At 50.2% G+C, this 20,999-nt stretch overlaps 1 protein-coding gene across 1 annotated transcript in view; it reads right to left on the reverse strand.

The window, feature by feature from the left end:
• Nucleotides 1-20,999, reverse strand: part of LOC126281829 (uncharacterized) — a gene marked incomplete at its 5' end in the record, with an annotated part of 691,657 nt that overhangs the window by 473,035 nt on the left and 197,623 nt on the right. The window contains one exon of the mRNA XM_049981062.1: nt 9,373-13,671. Within this exon, the coding sequence (XP_049837019.1) occupies nt 9,373-13,671 (4,299 nt within the window). The remainder of the gene's footprint in view (nt 1-9,372; nt 13,672-20,999) is intronic.

Raw genomic sequence — 20,999 nt, forward strand, 5'->3', positions numbered from 1 at the left:
CACTGCTACAGATAGAACTCTGCTACCATCCCAAGAAACGTGAACCGGACAGCGATAGGCTGTTCTACGCGTGTCGACGATACAGATAGCCATACTGTAACTGCAGCCGCAACGAAGCGATATCTATGGAGATTTCAGACTGAGGTACAGCTTCTGGAACTGTTCCTGTGGCCGAGGTTGCTAAACACATACCTCTGTGGTGCTCTCGACTCGAAGATAAGCTGCTTCGAATCCTGGTGGTGGATGAAATTTTCAGCGCCAGTATCTGCCCAGCAAGGAGTGCAGGATAGGTGGCGGCGTAATTTTTCAGTGAAGCACTGCTTGCGCCAATGTCTTGGATTAAATTTGAAATCGCTTCGCAGTGTCTCATGAAGTAAGAGCGTGTGACACTGTTCATGGCGATCCTTCCATTAGACGGGGAAGTTAAGCTCGGGGGCCGCTTTGGTTCTATTTGGGAGGAGTAGGCTATCTGCCGTTACCGTGTTCCACCCTCTCTCTTACCTCCATCCATATCCACACAAACCCAGCTCCCGCTTGTCACAGACGCACGCCTCAAGCTTCATAACAGTTCGGAGGAAGACAACGACAAACAACCACCAGTAGGTCCTTGCCCAGAATGGCGATACAGGGGTTTTGCATCTGCTTTCCGGCGCGGATTTTCCGAGTACGGGACAATGTTGTGTATGGTTTCTAAAGAGGGACAGCAGCGTCTTTGATGGCTGCAAGGTGAACTCTCTGGATGGCTGACTGCTCAGACCTCGTAACGTTAGCGAACCTGCCTCGCTGTGTTGATCCTGTGGCCCGGCTGAAAGCAAGGAAACGGTACCGTCATCCAGGGAATATGACAGTGACCGATTATGATAACTCAGACAAACAAAAATCCAAGACCCTCTGGAATAACACAAACATCCACCTCTACTTCCTCTGTAGATGATGTAACGACTTGAAAAAAGAAATTGATTAGTGCATTAAGAGAGACAAAGTTTTATGTTGGTCTGGAATCAGAGAAAAAAAACCTGATAGAACGAAAAATACTTGGGGTAGACTGTCTGGAGGAATCCTCCTGGTAGAAATCTGCGCAGACTCAAATTTAATATTTGCCAGTACTTGGTTTTTAGATCATGAGACAAGACTGAATACTCGGAAAAGACCTAGAGGCATCGGAACTTTAGCTGTATAATGATAAGACAGCAGTTTACGAAACCGGAATTTAACTTTAAAACCATTTCAGGAGCAGATATGTACTCTGAGCATATTTTATTTGCTTATGAAGTGATGAATTAGCAAGAAGTTTCAAAACTAAGGAGATAGGATCTGGATAAGATGAAACAATCACAGGGTGTTGAGAGCTTGAAGGAGAGCATTAGAGGACTGGGGAGCTTCGGAATGTAAGGAAACGAAGGTACCAGACGAACAGCTATGCAAAAACATAAGACTCACTAGGAAACTTCGAATAACACGTGAAATTAAATTTGATTTATGAAAGAAAACACACAAAATGAAGGAAGTAAAAGAGAATGTCTAAAAAATGAGACTGAAAGAAAGTACAAAATGACGTTACACATTTGAAGACAAGAAAGGTCCATTTAGGAAAGTTAAAGAACTTTTAGGAGAAGAGAGGAGCAACTCTATGAATATAAGTGGCCCAAATGAGAAGCCAGAGCTGAGCAGACTGTTGTAACTGCGACTGGGGCGGTCGCGGGGTAGCAATGGCCGAAAGCGCTGCCGGCCCCGCGGAGAGGCCCGCGAACAACACAACGGAGAGGACGGACACGACCAACGAAGGACAGGACGAATACAACAAGATCGAACAACGGAGGCACAAGGAAACAAACACGCCCACTCATACTCTGAACAAGGAAGTAAACTGTCTAACGTGAGGCGAGGTGTCAACCGACGTACGCTTGATTAGACTGGCTGGTTGAGCTTTTTTCCTTTATTGATTTTCAATTCCCCCATAAGGGGGCGGGCTGGCAGCAGCTTAGTACGCTGTTCTACAGCCCACAGACTTTAAAAACAAAAAAAAAAAAAAAACGGAAGAAGAAACAAGAAAGCAGGCGATAAAACGGTGACGTAAAGTGTAAAATGGCGGAAAAATGTGGAAACTTAAAACAGAAAGCAAAAGGGGTTGGCAATGTTAATAAAAGACACAGGAATCAGACAAATAACATAGTACACACACAATTAAAAAAACATGGCGACAGTCTGGTTTCTGTTGGCAAGAGATAAAAAGCACACCCAGCGACAGTATGATGGCCGTTCGCAACACTTCCCAAAAAACACAACACGGAACACTCACTGTGAAACACTCGCTGTAAAACACTGCACAAATGGCGGCACAAAGATGACACTCCCGAGCCAAAGGCAGATGGGGGGGGGGGGCACCTGGAGGAGGGGGAGGAACAAGGAGGGAGGAAGGAAAAAAGGAAAAGGGGGGGAGGAACCAAGGAGGGAGAGGACTAATAAAGGGGGAGAGGGGCAGAGCAGACGCAAGAGGGAATGAGAGAAGGCAGAGGAGGGAAATGCAAAAGGACTCGGGGGAGAGAAGGGGGCAGAGAGAGGGGAGTTGGGGAAAGAAGAGGATGGGAGGGGGGAGAGGGAGCCCGGGAAAAGGACAGAGAAAAGGAGGGGGAGTGAGGATCAGAGCTGATAGGAGGGATAAATGGGGGGAGAGGGGGCATCATCCAGGAGGGGGAGTTGATGGAAGCCACCTTGGGAAAGGAGATGTAGGGTGTAGAGATGGAGGGTAGGGGGGACACAACAGTGAAGGCGTGGCAGGGGGTGGGAGGGGAGAGGAGAGGATCAACCAGGCGGTGAGGGGGATCAAGGCGGTGGGAGGTGTAGAGGATGCGGATATGTTCGAGGAATAGGAGCAGATGGGGGAAAGGAATGAGATCATAGAGGATCCACATCGGGGACGGGAGGCGTATACGGAAGGCGAGGCAGAGTGCATGATGCTCAAGGATCTGGAGGGACTTATAGAATTTGGGGGGGGGGGGGCAGATATCCAGGCAGGTCTGGCATAACAGAGGATTTGTAGGTGTGGTGGATGGTAGAGGGGTGCAACCCCCATGTCCGGCCAGAGAGGAGTTTCAGGAGTCGGAGGTGGTTGTGGGCTTTGGATTGAATGGAGCGGAGATGAGGGAGCCAGGTGAGGTGACGGTCAATGGTGAGGCCAAGGTAGGTGAGGGTGGGGGAGAGGCGGACAGGACGGGCGCAGACAGGTGGGGAGAAATCCAGGAGCCGGAAGGAGTGAGTGGTACAACCTACAATGATTGCCTGGGTCTTGGAAGGATTGATTTTCCGGAGCCACTGGCTACACCATGAGGCAAAAAGGTCAAGGTGATTCTGGAGAAGGTGTTGGGACTGTTGGAGGGTAGGAGCGAGAGCGAGGAATGCGGTGTCATCAGCATATTGCAAGGGGTATACTGGAGGGGGGGGGGGGGGTTGGGCATATCTGTGGTGTACAGGAGGTAGAGGAGAGGGGAGGGGAGGGGAGATGACAGAACCCTGGGGCACAGCTGCAGAGGGGTAGAAGGTGTGGGAATTGGTGGCTGAGCGAGAGGCAGGCGTTTAAGTACTCTATCGGGGGCGCCGCTATTGGCCGCTGGAACCACGTGTTCCACTGTGGCCCCCTCACACTAAAAGCGGACCAGGAGGCGCGCGCAGAAACAGCTTACGGCGCGATGGTGCAGAGACCTCTATGGGACTTGGACGTCCATCACCAGACAGATGGCTTAAAGCTGGAACGAATACATGAGCAGACTGGGCATAAAATTATTTATCCGCAGGGGATACTACCCTTACATAGCGGAACATCGCCTGTAGTCCTGATTATGGCGTCAGTTAGACGAAGAACGAAGTCCACTGATTTCTTCAGGTATGCCAAGTGCAGCTGATGATTAGATCACGTAAAGGCAGCAAAGTGCGGATATATTGATTGCTACGATTAACAAACTGATCTAAAGAGCCTAGACGTTTTCTACGGGATCGGGTAACTCAGTGACCCATTCGAGTTGCGGTAGGGTATAATTCGTCAAGTTAGTAACGTATCCGTGCAATTGTGTGAAGATGGCTGTTGTCATCTTGGAAGATCCAAGCGCCCACAGCATACTCTTCATGAAGATGTAAAAAAAAGGACATGCGTGGCCCCCGAGAATGTTGAAATAAACACACTGGTTCATGCTTACGGTAACTTGAGTGTATGGGTGCAAGTCATGGCCGAAAGACGCATTCAAGACGGCACATACACAACGTCTCTAATGACCTCGTAATCGACGGGACGTTAACCGAATCTTGCGCTCTTGCCCCCTATCCATACACCATCACCCACGCCAACGTCTCTCTCCCACACACACACACACACACACACACACACACACACACACACACACACTGTGCGTTAAGCCGCTCATTGGACCGTCGGTATACACGACCTCTTGGGAAGAGGAAAAATTTCGACTCGTCGGATCACACTATTCGCCTCTAGTAGGCTACTGTATTGTTTCAGCGTTGTTTGGCCCGTTGAAGACGTGCAGCTTTAAATACCCCTGAGAGCTATGCGCTTTTGCGAGATACCCATCGCAATTTTCGCTAGGAAATCATTTGAGATCAGCCAGCGTTTTTTGACAGGAGCGATACCTGTCTGGTTAAAGACCGGCTGGCATCGACAAGGCGTGACATTAATCTCCGGTGCCTGCCAGTTAGAATCTTTTTACCACCAGTCTTATTATGCGGCGTTTCAGGCCTTCAGTGGAACACTATTGCTTGTGAATACGTTGGAGAGTCCACATTGATAAACCAACAAGTTGGGTAACTTCATTTACGATGTGGTCACGGGTACGTCTAAACACGGGAGCTCATTTCGGCCATTCTCTTACGTCTCCGCAGCGATCCATATTATTGCGCTGATTACGTACAGTCGACTGACGCGCGCACACACGCACACGCACAAACACGCACACATCACTTGACGACATTGGCATACATCAGCACTGAAGGAAGGTATGAGGAGGTGATACGAGTCCTACACTGTGTACAATGCTCCAAAGAGACCACAGCTCTTCAGTGTCGTGATAAATATCTCGTCTAGTGAACTTATTAATGGCGTATAAAGGGAAGATACTTGAAGACATTATTATGAACTGAAAAGAGAGAGTAGATGAAGATGAGTGGGGAGATACGATCGTGCGAGGAGGAGGTGATAGCTCACTGAAAGCCGTATGTCGAAGTAAGGTACCTGGAGTGGCGACAGTCTGTCAGACCCTTGGTAGAGCCAACCAAGACAGGAGTATTCCACGTAGTGCGTGCTGGTCATACCAGACTCGAGAGTCCATTACCGCAGCAACGTATTTTCGCCATCTGTCCGTGTCTTGGGCTATTTCCTTCCATTCCTAGACTCCTCAAATCAGCTTTCACATTGTCCTCCCATCTGCGACTCGGTCTCCCCACAGGACGTTTCCCTTCTAGGTGCCCTACCAGTACTCTGCGCGCTGCCCTGCCCTCATCCATTCGAGCTGCGTAACCCGTCCATCGCAGCCTTCGTGATTTAATAATACTCTTCGTTATGCATTTTACGCCACTGTCTGCTAATGACCTTTCTGCTCCGAAAATTTTCCTCAAAATTTTACACTCGAAACGGCTTTTCTTTTTGCACAGTGAGAGACCAAGCCTCACACCCATACAGCATAACTGGTAGAATAATAGTTTTGTATGTTCTAATCTTTAAATTCCTAGACAAAATCCGTGATGAAAGTAATCTATTCGATGAGAAGTAGCATGCATTTCCGCCCGTAATCTCTTCTTTAGTGGGGATTCAACCTCATTTCTCGAAGTGATGTCCACGCCTAGATACTTAAATGCGTTCACTTTTTCAAACTGCATGTCTCCAACTCTTAACATTTCCTTATCAACTACTGTTGGCATTTTGGTAGTAACCAGGTAGTTAGTTTTGTCTTCACTTATCCTTAGACCTACATCTTCACTAGCCTTGATTAACGCATTCGCATTTGTTGTTAGAGATTGTTTCCTATCGGTAATGCTGTTTAGATCATCTGCATACCCTAATACACTCCTGGAAATGGAAAAAAGAACACATTGACACCGGTATGTCAGACCCACCATACTTCCTCCGGACACTGCGAGAGGGCTGTACAAGCAATGATCAAACGCACGGCACAGCGGACACACCAGGAACCGCGGTGTTGGCCGTCGAGTAGCGCTAGCTGCGCAGCATTTGTGCACCGCCGCCGTCAGTGTCAGCCAGTTTGCCGTGGCATACGGAGCTCCATCGCAGTCTTTAACACTGGTAGCATGCCGCGACAGCGTGGACGTGAACCGTATGTGCAGTTGACGGACTTTGAGCGAGGGCGTATAGTGGGCATGCGGGAGGCCGGGTGGACGTACCGCCGAATTGCTCAACACGTGGGGCCTGAGGTCTCCACAGTACATCGATGTTGTGGCCAGTGGTCGGCGGAAGGTGCACGTGCCCGTCGACCTGGGACCGGACCGCAGCGACGCACGGATGCACGCCAAGACCGTAGGATCCTACGCAGTGCCGTACGGGACCGCACCGCCACTTCCCAGCAAATTAGGGACACTGTTGCTCCTGGGGTATCGGCGAGGACCATTCGCAACCGTCTCCATGAAGCTGGGCTACGGTCCCGCACACCGTTAGGCCGTCTTCCGCTCACACCCCAACATCGTGCAGCCCGCCTCCAGTGGTGTCACGACAGTCGTGAATGGAGGGACGAATGGAGACGTGTCGTCTTCAGCGATGAGAGTCGCTTCTGCCTTGGTGCCAATGATGGTCGTATGCGTGTTTGGCGCCGTGCAGGTGAGCGCCACAATCAGGACTGCATACGACCGAGGCACACAGGGCCCACACCCGGCATCATGGTGTGGGGAGCGATCTCCTACACTGGCTGTACACCTCTGGTGATCGTCGAGGGGACACTGAATAGTGCACGGTACATCCAAACCGTCATCGAACCCATCGTTCTACCATTCCTAGACCGGTAAGGGAACTTGCTGTTCCAACAAGACAATGCACGTCCGCATGTATCCCGTGCCACCCAACGTGCTCTAGAAGGTGTAAGTCAACTACCCTCGCCAGCAAGATCTCCGGATCTGTCCCCCATTGAGCATGTTTGGGACTGGATGAAGCGTCGTCTCACGCGGTCTGCACGTCCAGCACGAACGCTGGTCCAACTGAGGCGCCAGGTGGAAATGGCATGGCAAGCCGTTCCACAGGACTACATCCAGCATCTCTACGATCGTCTCCATGGGAGAATAGCAGCCTGCATTGCTGCGAAAGGTGGATATACACTGTACTAGTGCCGACATTGTACATGCTCTGTTGCCTGTGTCTATGTGCCTGTGGTTCTGTCAGTGTGATCATGTGATGTATCTGACCCCAGGAATGTGTCAATAAAGTTTCCCCTTCCTGGGACAATGAATTCACGGTGTTCTTATTTCAATTTCCAGGAGTGTATAATATAGGCGAAGTACCCTCAGAAATTAAAAATAATATACTTATATCAGTAACAGCCACAATGGCAGGCGCTGATAGGTTATGTTACGGCGTAAAGTCAAGATCCGGCACGCCAGCCGGAAACGAGAGAGTAGAGAGGGCTGTGAAGAAGACGTCAGCCAATCTTACGCTGACCGACCTCTCTCCAGAGGGACAACGCGGCGGCAGCGCCCTCTATGTGAAGAGGGCACAAGCGCCGTGCCGACTGGCCGCGGCCCACTTTTACAGCAGCATCCAGAGTAGGCACTTCAGGACCAGCGACTTAGAAATTGTATAGGCTGAAGGAGATTGTTTATTTTGTCTGACGCTCTTTGCTTGCGATACATCTGTTTAACACAAAGTTAAGTATTGTCATGTACTAGGCAGGATTCAACACTGGTGACGAGGATGGGAGAACAGATTTGCACGGTACGACGAGGAAATGCAAATGTGCTTGTGGTGCTTTATACTCAGATTTTATGTTGCGTGATGCGATCGTGTACAATGTAACTGATGTCATACTTAGAGAACAGATTTTGAAACAGTCCGATTTATCATTTCAGCACGTAGTGCGAATGCTAGATCAATACGATTTGCCTGAATTGTTGTCTAGCGAACCGAGAAGCAGGTTTCCTAGACACCCCCTTTGACAACTAGGCAGGATTAAACAGGCTAGACTATTCCCAGTCCATCACTTTAAGGAGGGTAAGACGTAAAAAGGGCCGACTTGGAGCAGGAGAGGCACCACAGGTGATTTTATTTTCTACTGTCTATACTTTTACAAATAAATTCATAAACTTTGTCAGCATGACGCGGAAGGATTCGGGATTCACACTCATAGCAGTGGAAGTGCAGAAACATAATAAAATAATTTTTTTTAGATATGAAATTTCATAATTTTTTCACTTACTGTTGGCTGCATTTGTTGCTGTAGGTACATTTTTCTTCACAAGTAAGAGAGATTCTTTGATGAATTTTGCACAGCATACAAACCATACTTACAGGTGTATGAAACTCTAGAATTTTCCAAATCTATTAAAAACTGTGGTAAAAATTGAAATAATTAACTACAAAATTTGATTTTTTGTAAATATAAAGTTTAAAACGTAACAGCTCAATCATTTTTTCATAAATTAGATTCTAGAGTTTCAGACACCTGTATGTATGGTTTGTATGCCGTGCAAAATTCATCGAACAGTCTCTCTTACTTACGAAGAAAAGTGTACCTATAGCAACAAATGCCGCCAACAGTAAATGAAAAAATGATGATATTTCATATCTAAAAAAAATTATTTTGTTGTGTTTTTGGACTTCCACTGCTGTGAGTGTGAATTCTGAATCCTTCCTGGTCATGCTGACAAAGTTTTATGAATTTACTTGTAAAAGTATAGACAGCGGAAATTAAAATATCCTGTGGTGCCTCTCCTGCTCCAAGTCGGCCCGTTTGACGTCCTACCCCCCTTAATAACTCCTGCTCATAAAATATTAACACGTTTTCTGGAACCCTGAAGGTACTTATGAATAACCCTGTACAATGAGAATCTATAACAGTTTTATCACGTTCGCGAAGGTTACTCAGTGTTACTTTCCTGGCTGGAGAGCATTCTCCGTCTACAACGACGTAAAGGATATTATAAGTAAAAAAATTTGTGAACGTTTACTTGCTGAAGTGTGCCTACTCGCACTTTTGCTATCAGCGGTCAGAGTGGTACAGTGACAAATGCCTCTCGCAAAGTTTAGAGTTCAAAGGTTACAACGAATGTTGAGGAAGTAGCGTCCGAATGTGGCAATTCTTACCTGGTGAAGTAGCGTTCAGCGCACAGGACTGCTGTAAAAGAGGAGCTCGCACGGACGTTACTCACCTGGGGAGCAAGGAGACCCGACTCTGCCCGGGGCCGGCGAGTCGACAGTGGGGGGTGGAGGCGGGGGCGGGGGCGCAGCGCCAGATGCCGCCTCCGGTCGCTCCTGGGCCGCCGCCGCCGCCGCCGCCGCCGCCGCCCCCGCCTGCTGCTGGTCGTCGGGCGCGGGCGGCAGTGGCGCGCTCGACATGAGGTCCCACTGGCGCAGCTTCTCGCGGTCCAGCTCGAACGGCGTGCTGGAGGCGGAAGACTGCGTCGTGGCTGGCGGGGGCGGAGGCGGCGGGGGAGGCGACAGGAGGCGGGCGTCGTCTAAAAAAGTCGACGCCGTGCTCGGGAGGGAGTTTCCGGCGCCGACGGCCGCGGCAGCGGGGGCGCCGGGCAGCGGAGACGAGGCCGGCGAACCGGCGGGGAGGCGTCGGGCGGCGCCGTCCGCCTCCCACAGGTAGCCGTTCGGCCCTCCGCGGAGGCGAGTCGCCGCGCTCTCCGCGCCGCTCTCGGCAGCGACGTCGCCGTAGCGCAGCTGGTGCTGGCTGCGGCGGCGCGGCTCGAGGCGCGCGGCCACGCTGTCGTTCACGTACGTGGCTCCACGAGAGAGCTGGGCCCGCCTGCGGGCGCCTCCGCCGTCGAGGTTCTCCAGGGAGCGGGTGTGCCTGAGACTGACGCGGCGCAAGCTCTCTCGCCACAGGGCGTCCTCCTCCCAGTGGTCGACCGGCTGCTGCTGCTCCTGCTGCCGCTGCGGTTCCGGCTGCCTCTCCGTCGGCGATCTGCTGCCGGCGTCATCTACCAGTCCTTCCAGAGAGCGCGACTTGTCGCGCAGGCCGTGCGGGTACAGGTTGACGACGCTCCCCGCCGCGGGCACCGGAGACTGTTTGGGAGGCCTCCGCCTCAGGGTGTCCGCTTCGAACAGATTTCTGGCGTCCACATTCGCACCCTTCGCGAGTTCTGCCGCCAGACGGAGCTTCTGTTCCTCGCTAGTGGGCATCGCGGGTGGGAGAGTCGAGGGCAGTGGAGGCGGGCACTGCGCGGCGTGGTGGGGCGAGTGGAACGTGCGGTGCTGGTGTATCGGGTTCACTTTGCGGCCGATGTCGTTCCTCTTGAGCAGCGCTGCCGCCGAGTCTGACGCGTCCGCCCGCTGGTTGTTGAGTGGCGGCATCCGGCCGCGTAGACTGGACAGGCTCTTCTCGGAAGCAGAACTGGCGAAGCTCCCGTCGTCGTCCGTCCTCAGCAGGTCGGAGTAATAATACGGCGCACCTGTCGCGTCTGTGCCTATCGGACACTCGCCTCCCTTCAGTGGCTGCACATTCTCGTAATGGACGTCGTCGTGGCTACCGCCTGTCGTTTCTCGTTTCGCCAGGGCCTCCAGAGTAGTTGACAAATTCTTAACCCGCATCGTAGAGGGACCTGCCTTCTCCGATAGCTTATCGGGTGGCGACTGGCAGTTTTCGTTGTAGCTGTAGCCGGTATCTTTCGAGAAAGGCGAGTAGTACGTGTCTTTGGCGTAGGCAGACAAGTGGAACGGTTCACTACTGTGGAAGTCCTCCAAGTAGCGATCGAAGTCGACGCTACCGCCGTCATCGAGGTGGAGCGCCAGGCCACTCCTGCTACCTATAGAGTCCAGGTCACTCCCCACATCCAGCCCGGGGATGAGGCGTGCTCCTGACAGAGGTCGCCTCTTGGAGCGTTCACTACCTGCCGATTCCCACAGCCTAGAAGCATCCGAATCCACATCGGCATTAGCAATGGCATCGTTACGCAGCCTGGCTTCTAGTGACGACGAGTCCTGCGTCTCCAGAGAATTGTCGAAGTCGTCGAGTGGTGGTGGACTGGTCGGAATAGGTGGCGGTGGTACTAGGTCACTGTCAGAGGAGTCGTGATTGTCAGCGGTGGCGACAGTGAGCCCACTGCTCGTGGCACCCAGGTAGTAGGAGGCCGGCCGGAACGTATCGGACAGACTGAAGCGCGGGTGCCGCGGTGTGTCCACCGACTCCAGATCCTTGGACGCTTCGTCGTCGGCATCGGAACTGTCACGGTCGGCCTTGCCCTGCTCTCGAGCTGGCTGCGGCCCTGTCGAAGAGCTCAGTATATCCGGGAGACTCGTGCGTGTAGTTCTGTGCAAAGTAGGGTTGTTTTTCTCTGGCAGTGACGTCACACTGCGCTTGTCCGGGTTCGTCTTGGTGGTATCGTCTTTGCTGACGACCTTTTCGCGAGATTTCAGCGTCAGTGGGCTGACTTCCATGTATACTGGCTCGTAATGGGAAGAAGGATTGTACAGTAGTTCATAATGAGAAGTCGTCACACCGACGCCACTACCGATGCCGTCTGCCGCCTTCTTGAAAACGGAACCGACTTCGCAGTAGCGTGGACTGTCAGGAATGGCATAAGTAGCAGTGGAGTCGCCAGAGTTGAGCCTCTTCAGTTCCAGCTTAGACGCAGCGGCAGAGACATTATCGGTAGTCGGTGCTAGCAAGGATCGCACGAAACCGTTCTCCGTCATCTCGACGTACGAGCTCTCTTCCAGGTCACCGGCCAGTATGTTCTCCACGAGTGCGCTGTGTGCCGCAGACCCGCCGATGCAGAAGGAGTCGGCAATGGACGGTGGTGCCAACACGGCCTTTCTCGACGGTGTCATCGGCATGTAGTGCTCCTCGATGTGTGCCAGAAAGCTGGCACTGGAATCGCCGTCGGCATTGGCGACGGTGCCACTGGAACTGCCGCCGAGTGCGGGCGTCGCGACTGGCGTGCAGGTGGGCGAGTCGGAGTCTTCGTGCGTCACCATCGACTCGGCCATGCTGAGCCTGAGGTAGCCCGGGGTGACGATGACCTCGAGGTCCTCGGTGCCACTGCCCGCCTCCGCAGCCGACGCGCCGCTGTCGGTCGCCGCCGTCGACACGGAGAGCGACTTGCGGCCCCGCGTGCGGCCCGCGCCCGGCCTGCGACTGCCCAGGTCGCGACACGAGCTCACGAACTTGTCGCGTTTCCCCAGCGCCGCCGCCACCTCCTCGTCCTCGCTGGCCGGAGTAGCCGGCGGTGCCGGCGCGGCCTCGTCTCCGCCACTCACCGTGGCGTCAGGCTGCGGCGGATCGGAGGACGCGCACTGCTTCGGCTCGAGTGACGGCGCCGACGGCTTCAGAGCGGCGCGAACCTCCACGTCTAGGTCACTTCCCGTGTCGTAGAGCAGAGTCTCCGTATCGCTGAAGACGCGCCGTCGGTTGCCGCGCAGTCGTTCGCCGCCGTCCTCCGCGTGCCGTTGGCGCCCCGTCTCCGTTCTCTTGGCCTTATTCTTCTCGTACCCGTCGAGCAGCTCTCTCACGTTCTCGGAATCGGTATTGGCCCCGCGTCTGCCGTCACTGTCGCCCAGTGCGAACGCCCGCAGATCCTCAATCCGACGTCTCAGGCTGGACGAAACGGACGAGGAAGCGAATCCGACTGCGTTATCGGCGCTGCTGTTGCCGCTCTCTTCGTTCCTGAGACTGGACACGTGTGCTTCCGTCGGCTGGTACACTGGCGGCGACGGTTCGAGAGGTTCTCGCATCTGCACCGCGTCCTCCTCCTTCTCCGGAGTCCACTCCGACGCGTGGAGTCGGTTCTGCAACGAGTTCTTTCTCCTGGGGATTCCCACGCCGGCGGACGGCCGCCGACCGCCGTTGTCGTCCTCCCAGAGCTTGTCCGGCACCTCTGCCAACTCCTCGGCCTCCGACAGGTGGCTGCGCACAGCGTAGGCCGGGCGGAGTCGCCCGTATTCGTACGGCCCGGCGGCGCCGCCCTGCGGGGACTCCGTCGCCTCCATCTCCGCCACTTTGCCGGCTCGGTGCATCGTGTCGTAACCACTGTCCGAGTGTTTCTCGCACGAGTAGCGCTCGTCGCGAGACGGCTTCGCTTCCGCCGCCGCGGCAGAGGTCTGCCGGCCGCGTCCGCCGGGAGTGGCGTGGACCTCGACGGCGACTGTCTCGCTGTTCGTGGCGCGCGCCTCGCCGCTGCTGCTGCTCTGGTAGCGCCGGTGCTGGTGGCTGTGGTAGCTGTCCGGGGAGCGGGCGCGCTCACCGCAGTACTGTGGCCCCCGACCGCCGTACTCTCCGTCGTCGTAGGACGCGTCCGGCGGGATGCCGCGCCGGTCTCCGCTCCTACTCGCGGCGCCGCTCGCGTCCTCGAAGGCCCCCGAGCCGGAGGCGCAGGCGGGGGCGGAGGCGAGGGCGGGCGCGGGGGCGGCGGCGGCTGCGCCGTGGCGCGCCCTGGCCGAGCGGGACCTTCCTGCCTGCGAGGGGCGGCGCACGCGCTTTCTCGCCCTGCGGACGTCCCCCGGCTCTGCGTGGGCAGAGGACAACTTGGCACCCGCGGTGTGAAAACGGACCCTCCACCCGTCGCGGCCGGCGTTCGGACCCGACGCGACCCGTCCCAGCTAACCCGCCGACCACCGCATCCGGCCTGGCGCCGGTGTTAGGAGCGACCGGGGTTAGTACGGTACAACGCGCCCCGCCACATGCACGGCAGTCGGCCACTTGCCGCTCACACGTTATTAGTGATTAGTTCTGTCAGGCAGGCAGGAAGGTACCAACAGGACCCGAGTACCACTACAGGCATGCAAGAAATAAAAGCGCACTTACCTTCACCGCAGAAGATCTCCATCACAGACGTTCTAGTACGTACCTTCTTCTGCAGTACGCAGAAGCAAGAACACCTTTTCAAATGATAACTGTGTGACGCACTGGGAGTCTAATCTGGCCCATTTGTATGCAGTGTTCTTACCAACTGCACTATTGGGCATTCCTCAAGGACCGAACCAATACATAGTCACTAGATACGTCATCTTCCTCGCGCGAGATTTCAGGAACGGGATTTACTTTTGTTTAATTTGTCTCTTTTATTTTCCGTCTCAGTTGCACATTTTTTTACTGTGTGAGTAGTTTACATCGCACTCCATCATCTTCATATCTATGTAATTACGTAATGAACGCGTCATATCTATACGGGAACTACACATCAGAATACTGCCCTGTGATACATAGTTCCTGAATATCGACGAACAGATTCTTACACAACACGTATATCTGGAGATGATCGAGTGCAACTAAGACAGAAAAATAACACACATAAATTTCTTCAACAATGTTATTTATAGTTCTAGAAAATTTCGCCAGAACTACCGGATGTCTACAATTTCCGGCCGCGATTTTTCGGCGCAGAGTCTTCTGGCCATCTTCAAGGGAATACTGTCGGAAAAGTTCTGAGCTCAGAGCTCACAGAAAGCTCTGCGCCAAAATATCGTGGCGGGAAGTTGCAGACATTCGTCAGTTGTGGCGAAATTTTATGGAACAATGTGTACGCCGGGGAAGTTTTAAATTTCACAACAGGGTTATTGATAAGTACCTTCAGGATTTCCGAAGCCAAGTGCGCGAAAACTGCAAGACGTACATATAAAGGACACATACCGGTGGATAGATCGTCTCTCCAGGTTTCGATTCGTAATAAGCGCAATGGTGCTGCTGCCGAACCCTCTAGTAGGTAACTGCAGGTTTGCGCATCAACGGATCGACATCCCACGCAGGCTGTTGTGATAGCAGCATCAGTGACTCCAATGAATTGCTCCCGCATTGACATATATCGCGTCACAAGCAGCGTCCTTACTGAGCACCTCTAATGTGAGTTAAAAACTTTCAGAGATACTCTATTTAATGATGTGGGTTCTATTGTCTGTGTATTTCGCGCACATTTCCCCTGAAACCGTATAGATACTAATGAACAATCCTCTGCGTCAGTTTGCGGAAAAAGAAGAGAGATCGGCAATGAGTACAGATCCATTGCAAACCATTAATCTGCTAGCACAAATTTCAACAAAGTGTAAACCCATGCAGGCGTTTAGATTTTAACTTTTACACACGATTTCTGAAGGCTGGTCCGTCATTGTAAGTAACAAGACCGAAGCACCTAAAACACTCCGCGATCAGATTAAGCAAATATGCGGAACGTATATGTTTCTAAATTAATAGGATTTTGAGGTGATTAAAATTATGTGTGGTTCAGACTAACTTTTTTTCTCAAACTGCTAAATTATCTCTCTTCCATGTAGCTATGGATAAAATTAAACTCTACAATCAGAAACTAAATAAAGTATTTATGAGCCAGGATGTTTTAGAGTCTTTGCTCGTAGGTCACTGAATTTTGACTCATGAGAAGGAAGGAAAGGAGGAAGATTGCCTTTAATGCCCTGTCGACAATGATGGTATCAAGAGTCGGATTTGCATCAAGGATGGGGAAGGAAATCAGTGCTTGGAGGGATTTAGGAAAATCACAGAAAATGTAAATGTGGATGGCCGGACGCGGATTCGAACTGTAGTCCCCACTAATGCGAGGACAGTGTGCTGACCACTGCGACAGCTCGCTCGATTTTCGCTGATCAGGGGAATTCTCAGGAGCGCAATGTTCTCAGAGCAAATTGCAAAAACTCCTACACGCCGTGACTAATTATTCGCTACAGCCAACATATTCGTCGCGAGAGAATTCAGAGTATACAGAGGGCTTGTGGAAGTTCTTTGTTACTTAAATAGTTTTGGTTTTACAGGCGTTTGAGCTGGAAATCTTGTTCAATTATTGGAGCTCCTTATCACGGCTTCTGTGCAGACTGATTCAGCGACAAAAGGATCCCGATGTAAGAAGAAAGTTTAGACGTAACATCGAAGTACTTAGCTGGTTGGGTGAGAATGAGCAAGACAATTGCACGTCGCAGTGTTGGAAGAATCATCCCAGCATACACTTACAGTAGTCTAATAAGGCGAACAGAGTCGATATACGGGTAGTCTCACGGGGATATGACTATTACCCGTCCTGAATAGGAGTCCGGCGTCTTTACCAATGCGCCACTCACCTCAACCCTAGCAGCATACTTCATGTGAAAAGGGTAGCGAATCCTGAATTTTTTCTAACGAAATATGAGGCCCGGTGTTTAATCGCCAAGGACTTTTCCGTTTTTCCCGGCTAATAGAAAACTGACTTAACGACTTCTTCATTCACTAACTGCCAGCAAGCTGGACTATGTTACGATGATTTGAAAATGGATCTCGGCCCGAAACTAGTCATCAAGTGAATAAAAAAAAAGTAAAATTTGCAACTTGTACTGACTTCTTCATTCGATGAAATATACATACGAACGCTAGACTTTGACTTTACCAACGAAAGAACATGTCAGTTCCGTCATCGTCACAGACGACATACCACGACCATAACGATTAGTTATCGAAGCCCTCTGTTAGTAAAAAATGTGTATTAATTTGAAACAAAGTAATAGTATTATAGCCAAACTAATTTACAAGGCCGAAAGCATGCGTCTGGTTAGCCAGAAGTATTGTTAAAAAAACCACACCTTCAATTAGTCCCATCACCGTTTAAATAACATGTACTAACATAAACTGTCTTAACTTTCAAATGAAGTACAACAATAAATAAACTCAAAAACGGTAGCCATAATAGTAAGATTAAACTTAAATATTAAAAAGTAATTATACTGTAAAATCAGATAAAGACATCCTACAAGGTACATTTACTGGCAGGATTTTATTTTCGTCGAGCACATGGGTTAACAATAAACATGCTCTTTCTGAGACATATGTAGAACAATAAAAAGTTTGGGAAGTCGACGATGTACAGAAGTGTGGGGGTAGGGACCGAAAGATCGCGGATACATACACACGCGATGGAATAAAATTTCAACGTCGCGGGGTTAAAACGCCAACGTCCGTGTACGGTACTGAGTTCTAGCCTATGATGGAAGAAATCTGAACCCACAGTTGGAGGGAGGAGCCTGGAGTTTCTTTTCTTGAAACCTTGCATCCATGCCCCAGCCTAACAATTCTGACCTCCCAGCTGTTCACTGTAGAATGGAGGCAAGCGGCGCTGTTTATGGTGTATAGTTCTTCGTGGTCTCCGTGCTGCTTTTGCGGGGGATTGGATGGGTCTACGTACCGTCAGCTAACTTCACTCTCGCTCCTCTTCACGCAGATACACTCTACGCAGAAACGTACAACACTCACTGACACTTACGACTGAACACACAAATTTCCCACAGGAAAGATGTCAAGATTGTGGAGAAAGTATAGTTCCAATTATAAGCATAATTCTACGTCTGAGGTTCTTGTAAGCAACAATGTCCCTTTTTAAAGACGTAACTGGAGGCTCTGCACACTCAACAAGTGACAAACTTCTGTGTTTGCTTGTGCAACAACAGTATAGAGAAAATAAATAGTTGGTCATTAATCGCATTTTGTGGATTAGGGAGTAAGTCTGCGTTGGACGATCAATTATTTGCTTTTTAGAATAACTCCTTGTTGTGCAAATTCCTGTTTTTCTTTTTACTCATGGTGTTTTGCAGAAAGTTTAGCTTTTCTAAAAGAAAATTTTAGTTCGCAAACACATAAAACAGGCAAGAGGATGTCCTAAACTCAGTAAGACGACAAAAAACGAGAAGCAGTAACATAACTCTGGTTGTTTGGCAGTTCGTAGTCGTCACCATAGCCACGAATCATGACATGAGGCAATGATAAACTGATTAAATCGAGGTCTTACGGCTGATCACAATGAGTGATTTGTATTAATATCTAGGAAAGAATTATAACTAAGGAATAAGTTACGTGAAGGCTCGCAATAGACACTTTAGATGTTTATTTAGGGGCGAAATACGTGGTACTCAAGTAATTGTTGCAATGTCTTGGCTGTTCTGCAATGAAGAATTAGTTACAGAAGTCATTGCCTATCAGTGAACAAAACGCTACATTTGTAGGCTTAGAGCAGGTTCAATCCTTAATTTACTCGCACACTAAACGTACAGGTTTGAGTAAACCAACTGCATTTCGCACGTCAAGCAACCAACATGATCCTCAATCAATCATAATGCACTTTCGATGGAGGCGTACAATTACACACAATTTTATAATTATATTTCATAGACTGACGTTTCTGGAAATGCCTTGAACGACAAGCAGTAATTCACGGCTCGCTGCATTTACGGATCTATGGTCTGTTTGAGCACTACAGTCGTAGAAACCACCAAGCGGGGAAGTAAGAAGAAATGGTTTTAAACGAGACACTGGATACAATAATTTGAAGCACGAGCAGAGTATAATCGCAAATGTGACAGTGGGTACAGACATCTAAGATCCAGCTCAGGCGTAAGGTGCGAGGACGGAATCAATTGGGGATAAACAACAGTAACGTCCCTTAACAAATAGCCATGCTTGCTCGTGGAGAGATTCGAATCAGAGCCCTTCGTTCTGGAAGTCAGTGTCGCTGCATTGACATTAAGCACACCATTTAACAACAACTATTGATCCAGGTGTGGGAAGTATGGTCATGTGAGGGGCGTTGATGTAGGCGGACTGGGGTTCCGATTCTTGTATCATCGTACCTCGCTGGATGATGCGGTAGGAACATCATCTGTTGGTTCGCTTGCAGCACTCCGCTGGCTTCCTGAATTCCACCAAGAAGATATCCCCTCCCTCATTCACTCATGACGGTTTGAGGAACCTTGTGTGGGCCCTGGTCAGCTGTCACCACTCTTGTCGAGCCTGTCTGGATCGCCACGGACTGAGGTTAGCGAGCGTTAGATCCAGTTACAACCAATGGCCGGCTGTTTTGAGTAGTGGCTGATCGATCGCGGGTCACGACGACTCCCTCAACGCTTTCAGTATTTGATAGACGCCTATCACGACCCGTCGCCATCGCCGCCTCAACAAATTATGTTGCTACACACTAGTTGGTACGAGTGTCTTCTGCAGTTGTGTATGAGAGAATATTTACTATCGTTACACATTTTCTGAGAAGTAAAGTCGTGAGACAAAAAACCGAGCGCGTGAGTCCAGTTTTTCATATAGTGGAGCGGATGTACTGGTGATTCGTGATGAGTAGGTGGTAGTGTTGTCCAACTCCAAGGGGCCGACTTGGACGATGCTGCAACCCATATCGAGCCCATCTGTGATTGTACGAGGGTCGTTCAATAAGTAAACATATTTTTTTCTCAAAGCAGAATGGTTTATACATGTTCTAAATGCACCATATTGTCTCCCAATTCATTGGCTATAAAATCGCATTTTTCAATCCACTATTCCTTCAGTTCTATGGCCTTATAGCACCGTAATGTGAGAGCCACTATGCCACTCCACTGGTGTGCCTCTCTTCCGGCTTCCTGCTGCATGAATGATTTCTCCATCATTGCTGTAGTGTTTCCCGCCGAGTCCATCCTTCAGTGGGCCAAAGAGATGAAAATCAAAATGTGTGAGATCCAGGCTGGAGGGCGGAAGAGTAAGAACACTACTTCTTAGATCTGTGTTCTTCTCTCGGGAGTGCTGATTTGTATGTGGCCTTGTGTTACTGTTTAGACGTAGAAATTCATTCACATTTATGTGGCTACGAACACACTGTAATCGTTTATTCATTTTACAAAGAGTCTCGCAATACCCTTCGGAGTTAATCATTTGACGATGAGGGAGTACACCGACCAGAATAAGCCTTTCACTCCTTTTACCTGTTTGGAGTACTATTTTGGACTTCTTTTTCGAAGGCGACGTTGTGTGATGCCACTCCATCGATTGCCGTTTCATTTCAGGTTCAAAGCAGTGAATCGATGTTTCATCGACTGTGATGATGTATGGCAATAAATTTTCACCATCAGAATGATAACGAGCAAGCAGTTCGGTGCAGAAGTTTCTTCTTTCCACTTCATGTTCTTTAGTCAGGCTCGGAGAAAATCATCGGGTATAAACTTTTGAATACGCTGCCTGGTGAACAAGTATGTGAGCACTACCAAGAGAGGTGTGAAGTTGAGCACTGAGTTGCTCGATTGTTATTTGTCGGTTACCTCGTACGATATAGCATTGCAGGGGTCACAGCTGTATACGGCAGGTCTCCATGTTCCCCTTGTACTGCTGACAAAAGACGTTCGCCCAATGACTTACCGTGCGTTCATCCACTGTCGGTAGAGGCATTGTACATGCTTGTTAATATTTGTGATGGTCATCTTATCTTTTTTTTTAAAAAAAAAAAAAAAAAAGAAAAGATCACTAACTGCCTTTTGCCGGGAACGCTCTTTGGTTGCAGACGCCAGTCTGAAGATTGGTTATACGATGGTCACTCCAAAAGAAATGAACACTATTTTTTAAAAAATTCATCGTTTAATCTACACGTTTGAAAGTTTTACGGTGTGTAGATACATCCTTTAGGAACAATATTTTCATTTCTCCACATAATTTCCATCCCTCTCAACTACCTTACGCCATCTTGGAACTAGATCCTGTATACCTGCACGGTAAAATTCTGGACCAACCTGTTGGAGCCACTGTTTGGCAGCGTGCACAAGGTACAAATCATATTCAAACCTTGTTCCACGAAGAGAGTCTATCAGTTTCCCAAAGAGATGATAGTCACATGGAGCCAGGTCAGGACTGTAAATGGGTGTTTCAGTTTTGTCCATCCGGGTTTTGTGATCGCTTCCACGGTTTTTTGACTGACATGTGGCCGTGCATTCAGTCGAGCTTGAAGTTTCTTCAGTGTCGTCACATATTCATCAGAATTTATGGTGGTTCCACTTGGCATGATGTCCACAAGCAAGAGTCATTCGGAATCGAAAAATACCGTAGCCATAACTTTTC

The sequence above is a fragment of the Schistocerca gregaria genome, chromosome 7, assembly GCF_023897955.1.
Source record: "Schistocerca gregaria isolate iqSchGreg1 chromosome 7, iqSchGreg1.2, whole genome shotgun sequence".
Classification (NCBI taxonomy): Eukaryota; Metazoa; Arthropoda; class Insecta; order Orthoptera; family Acrididae; genus Schistocerca; species Schistocerca gregaria.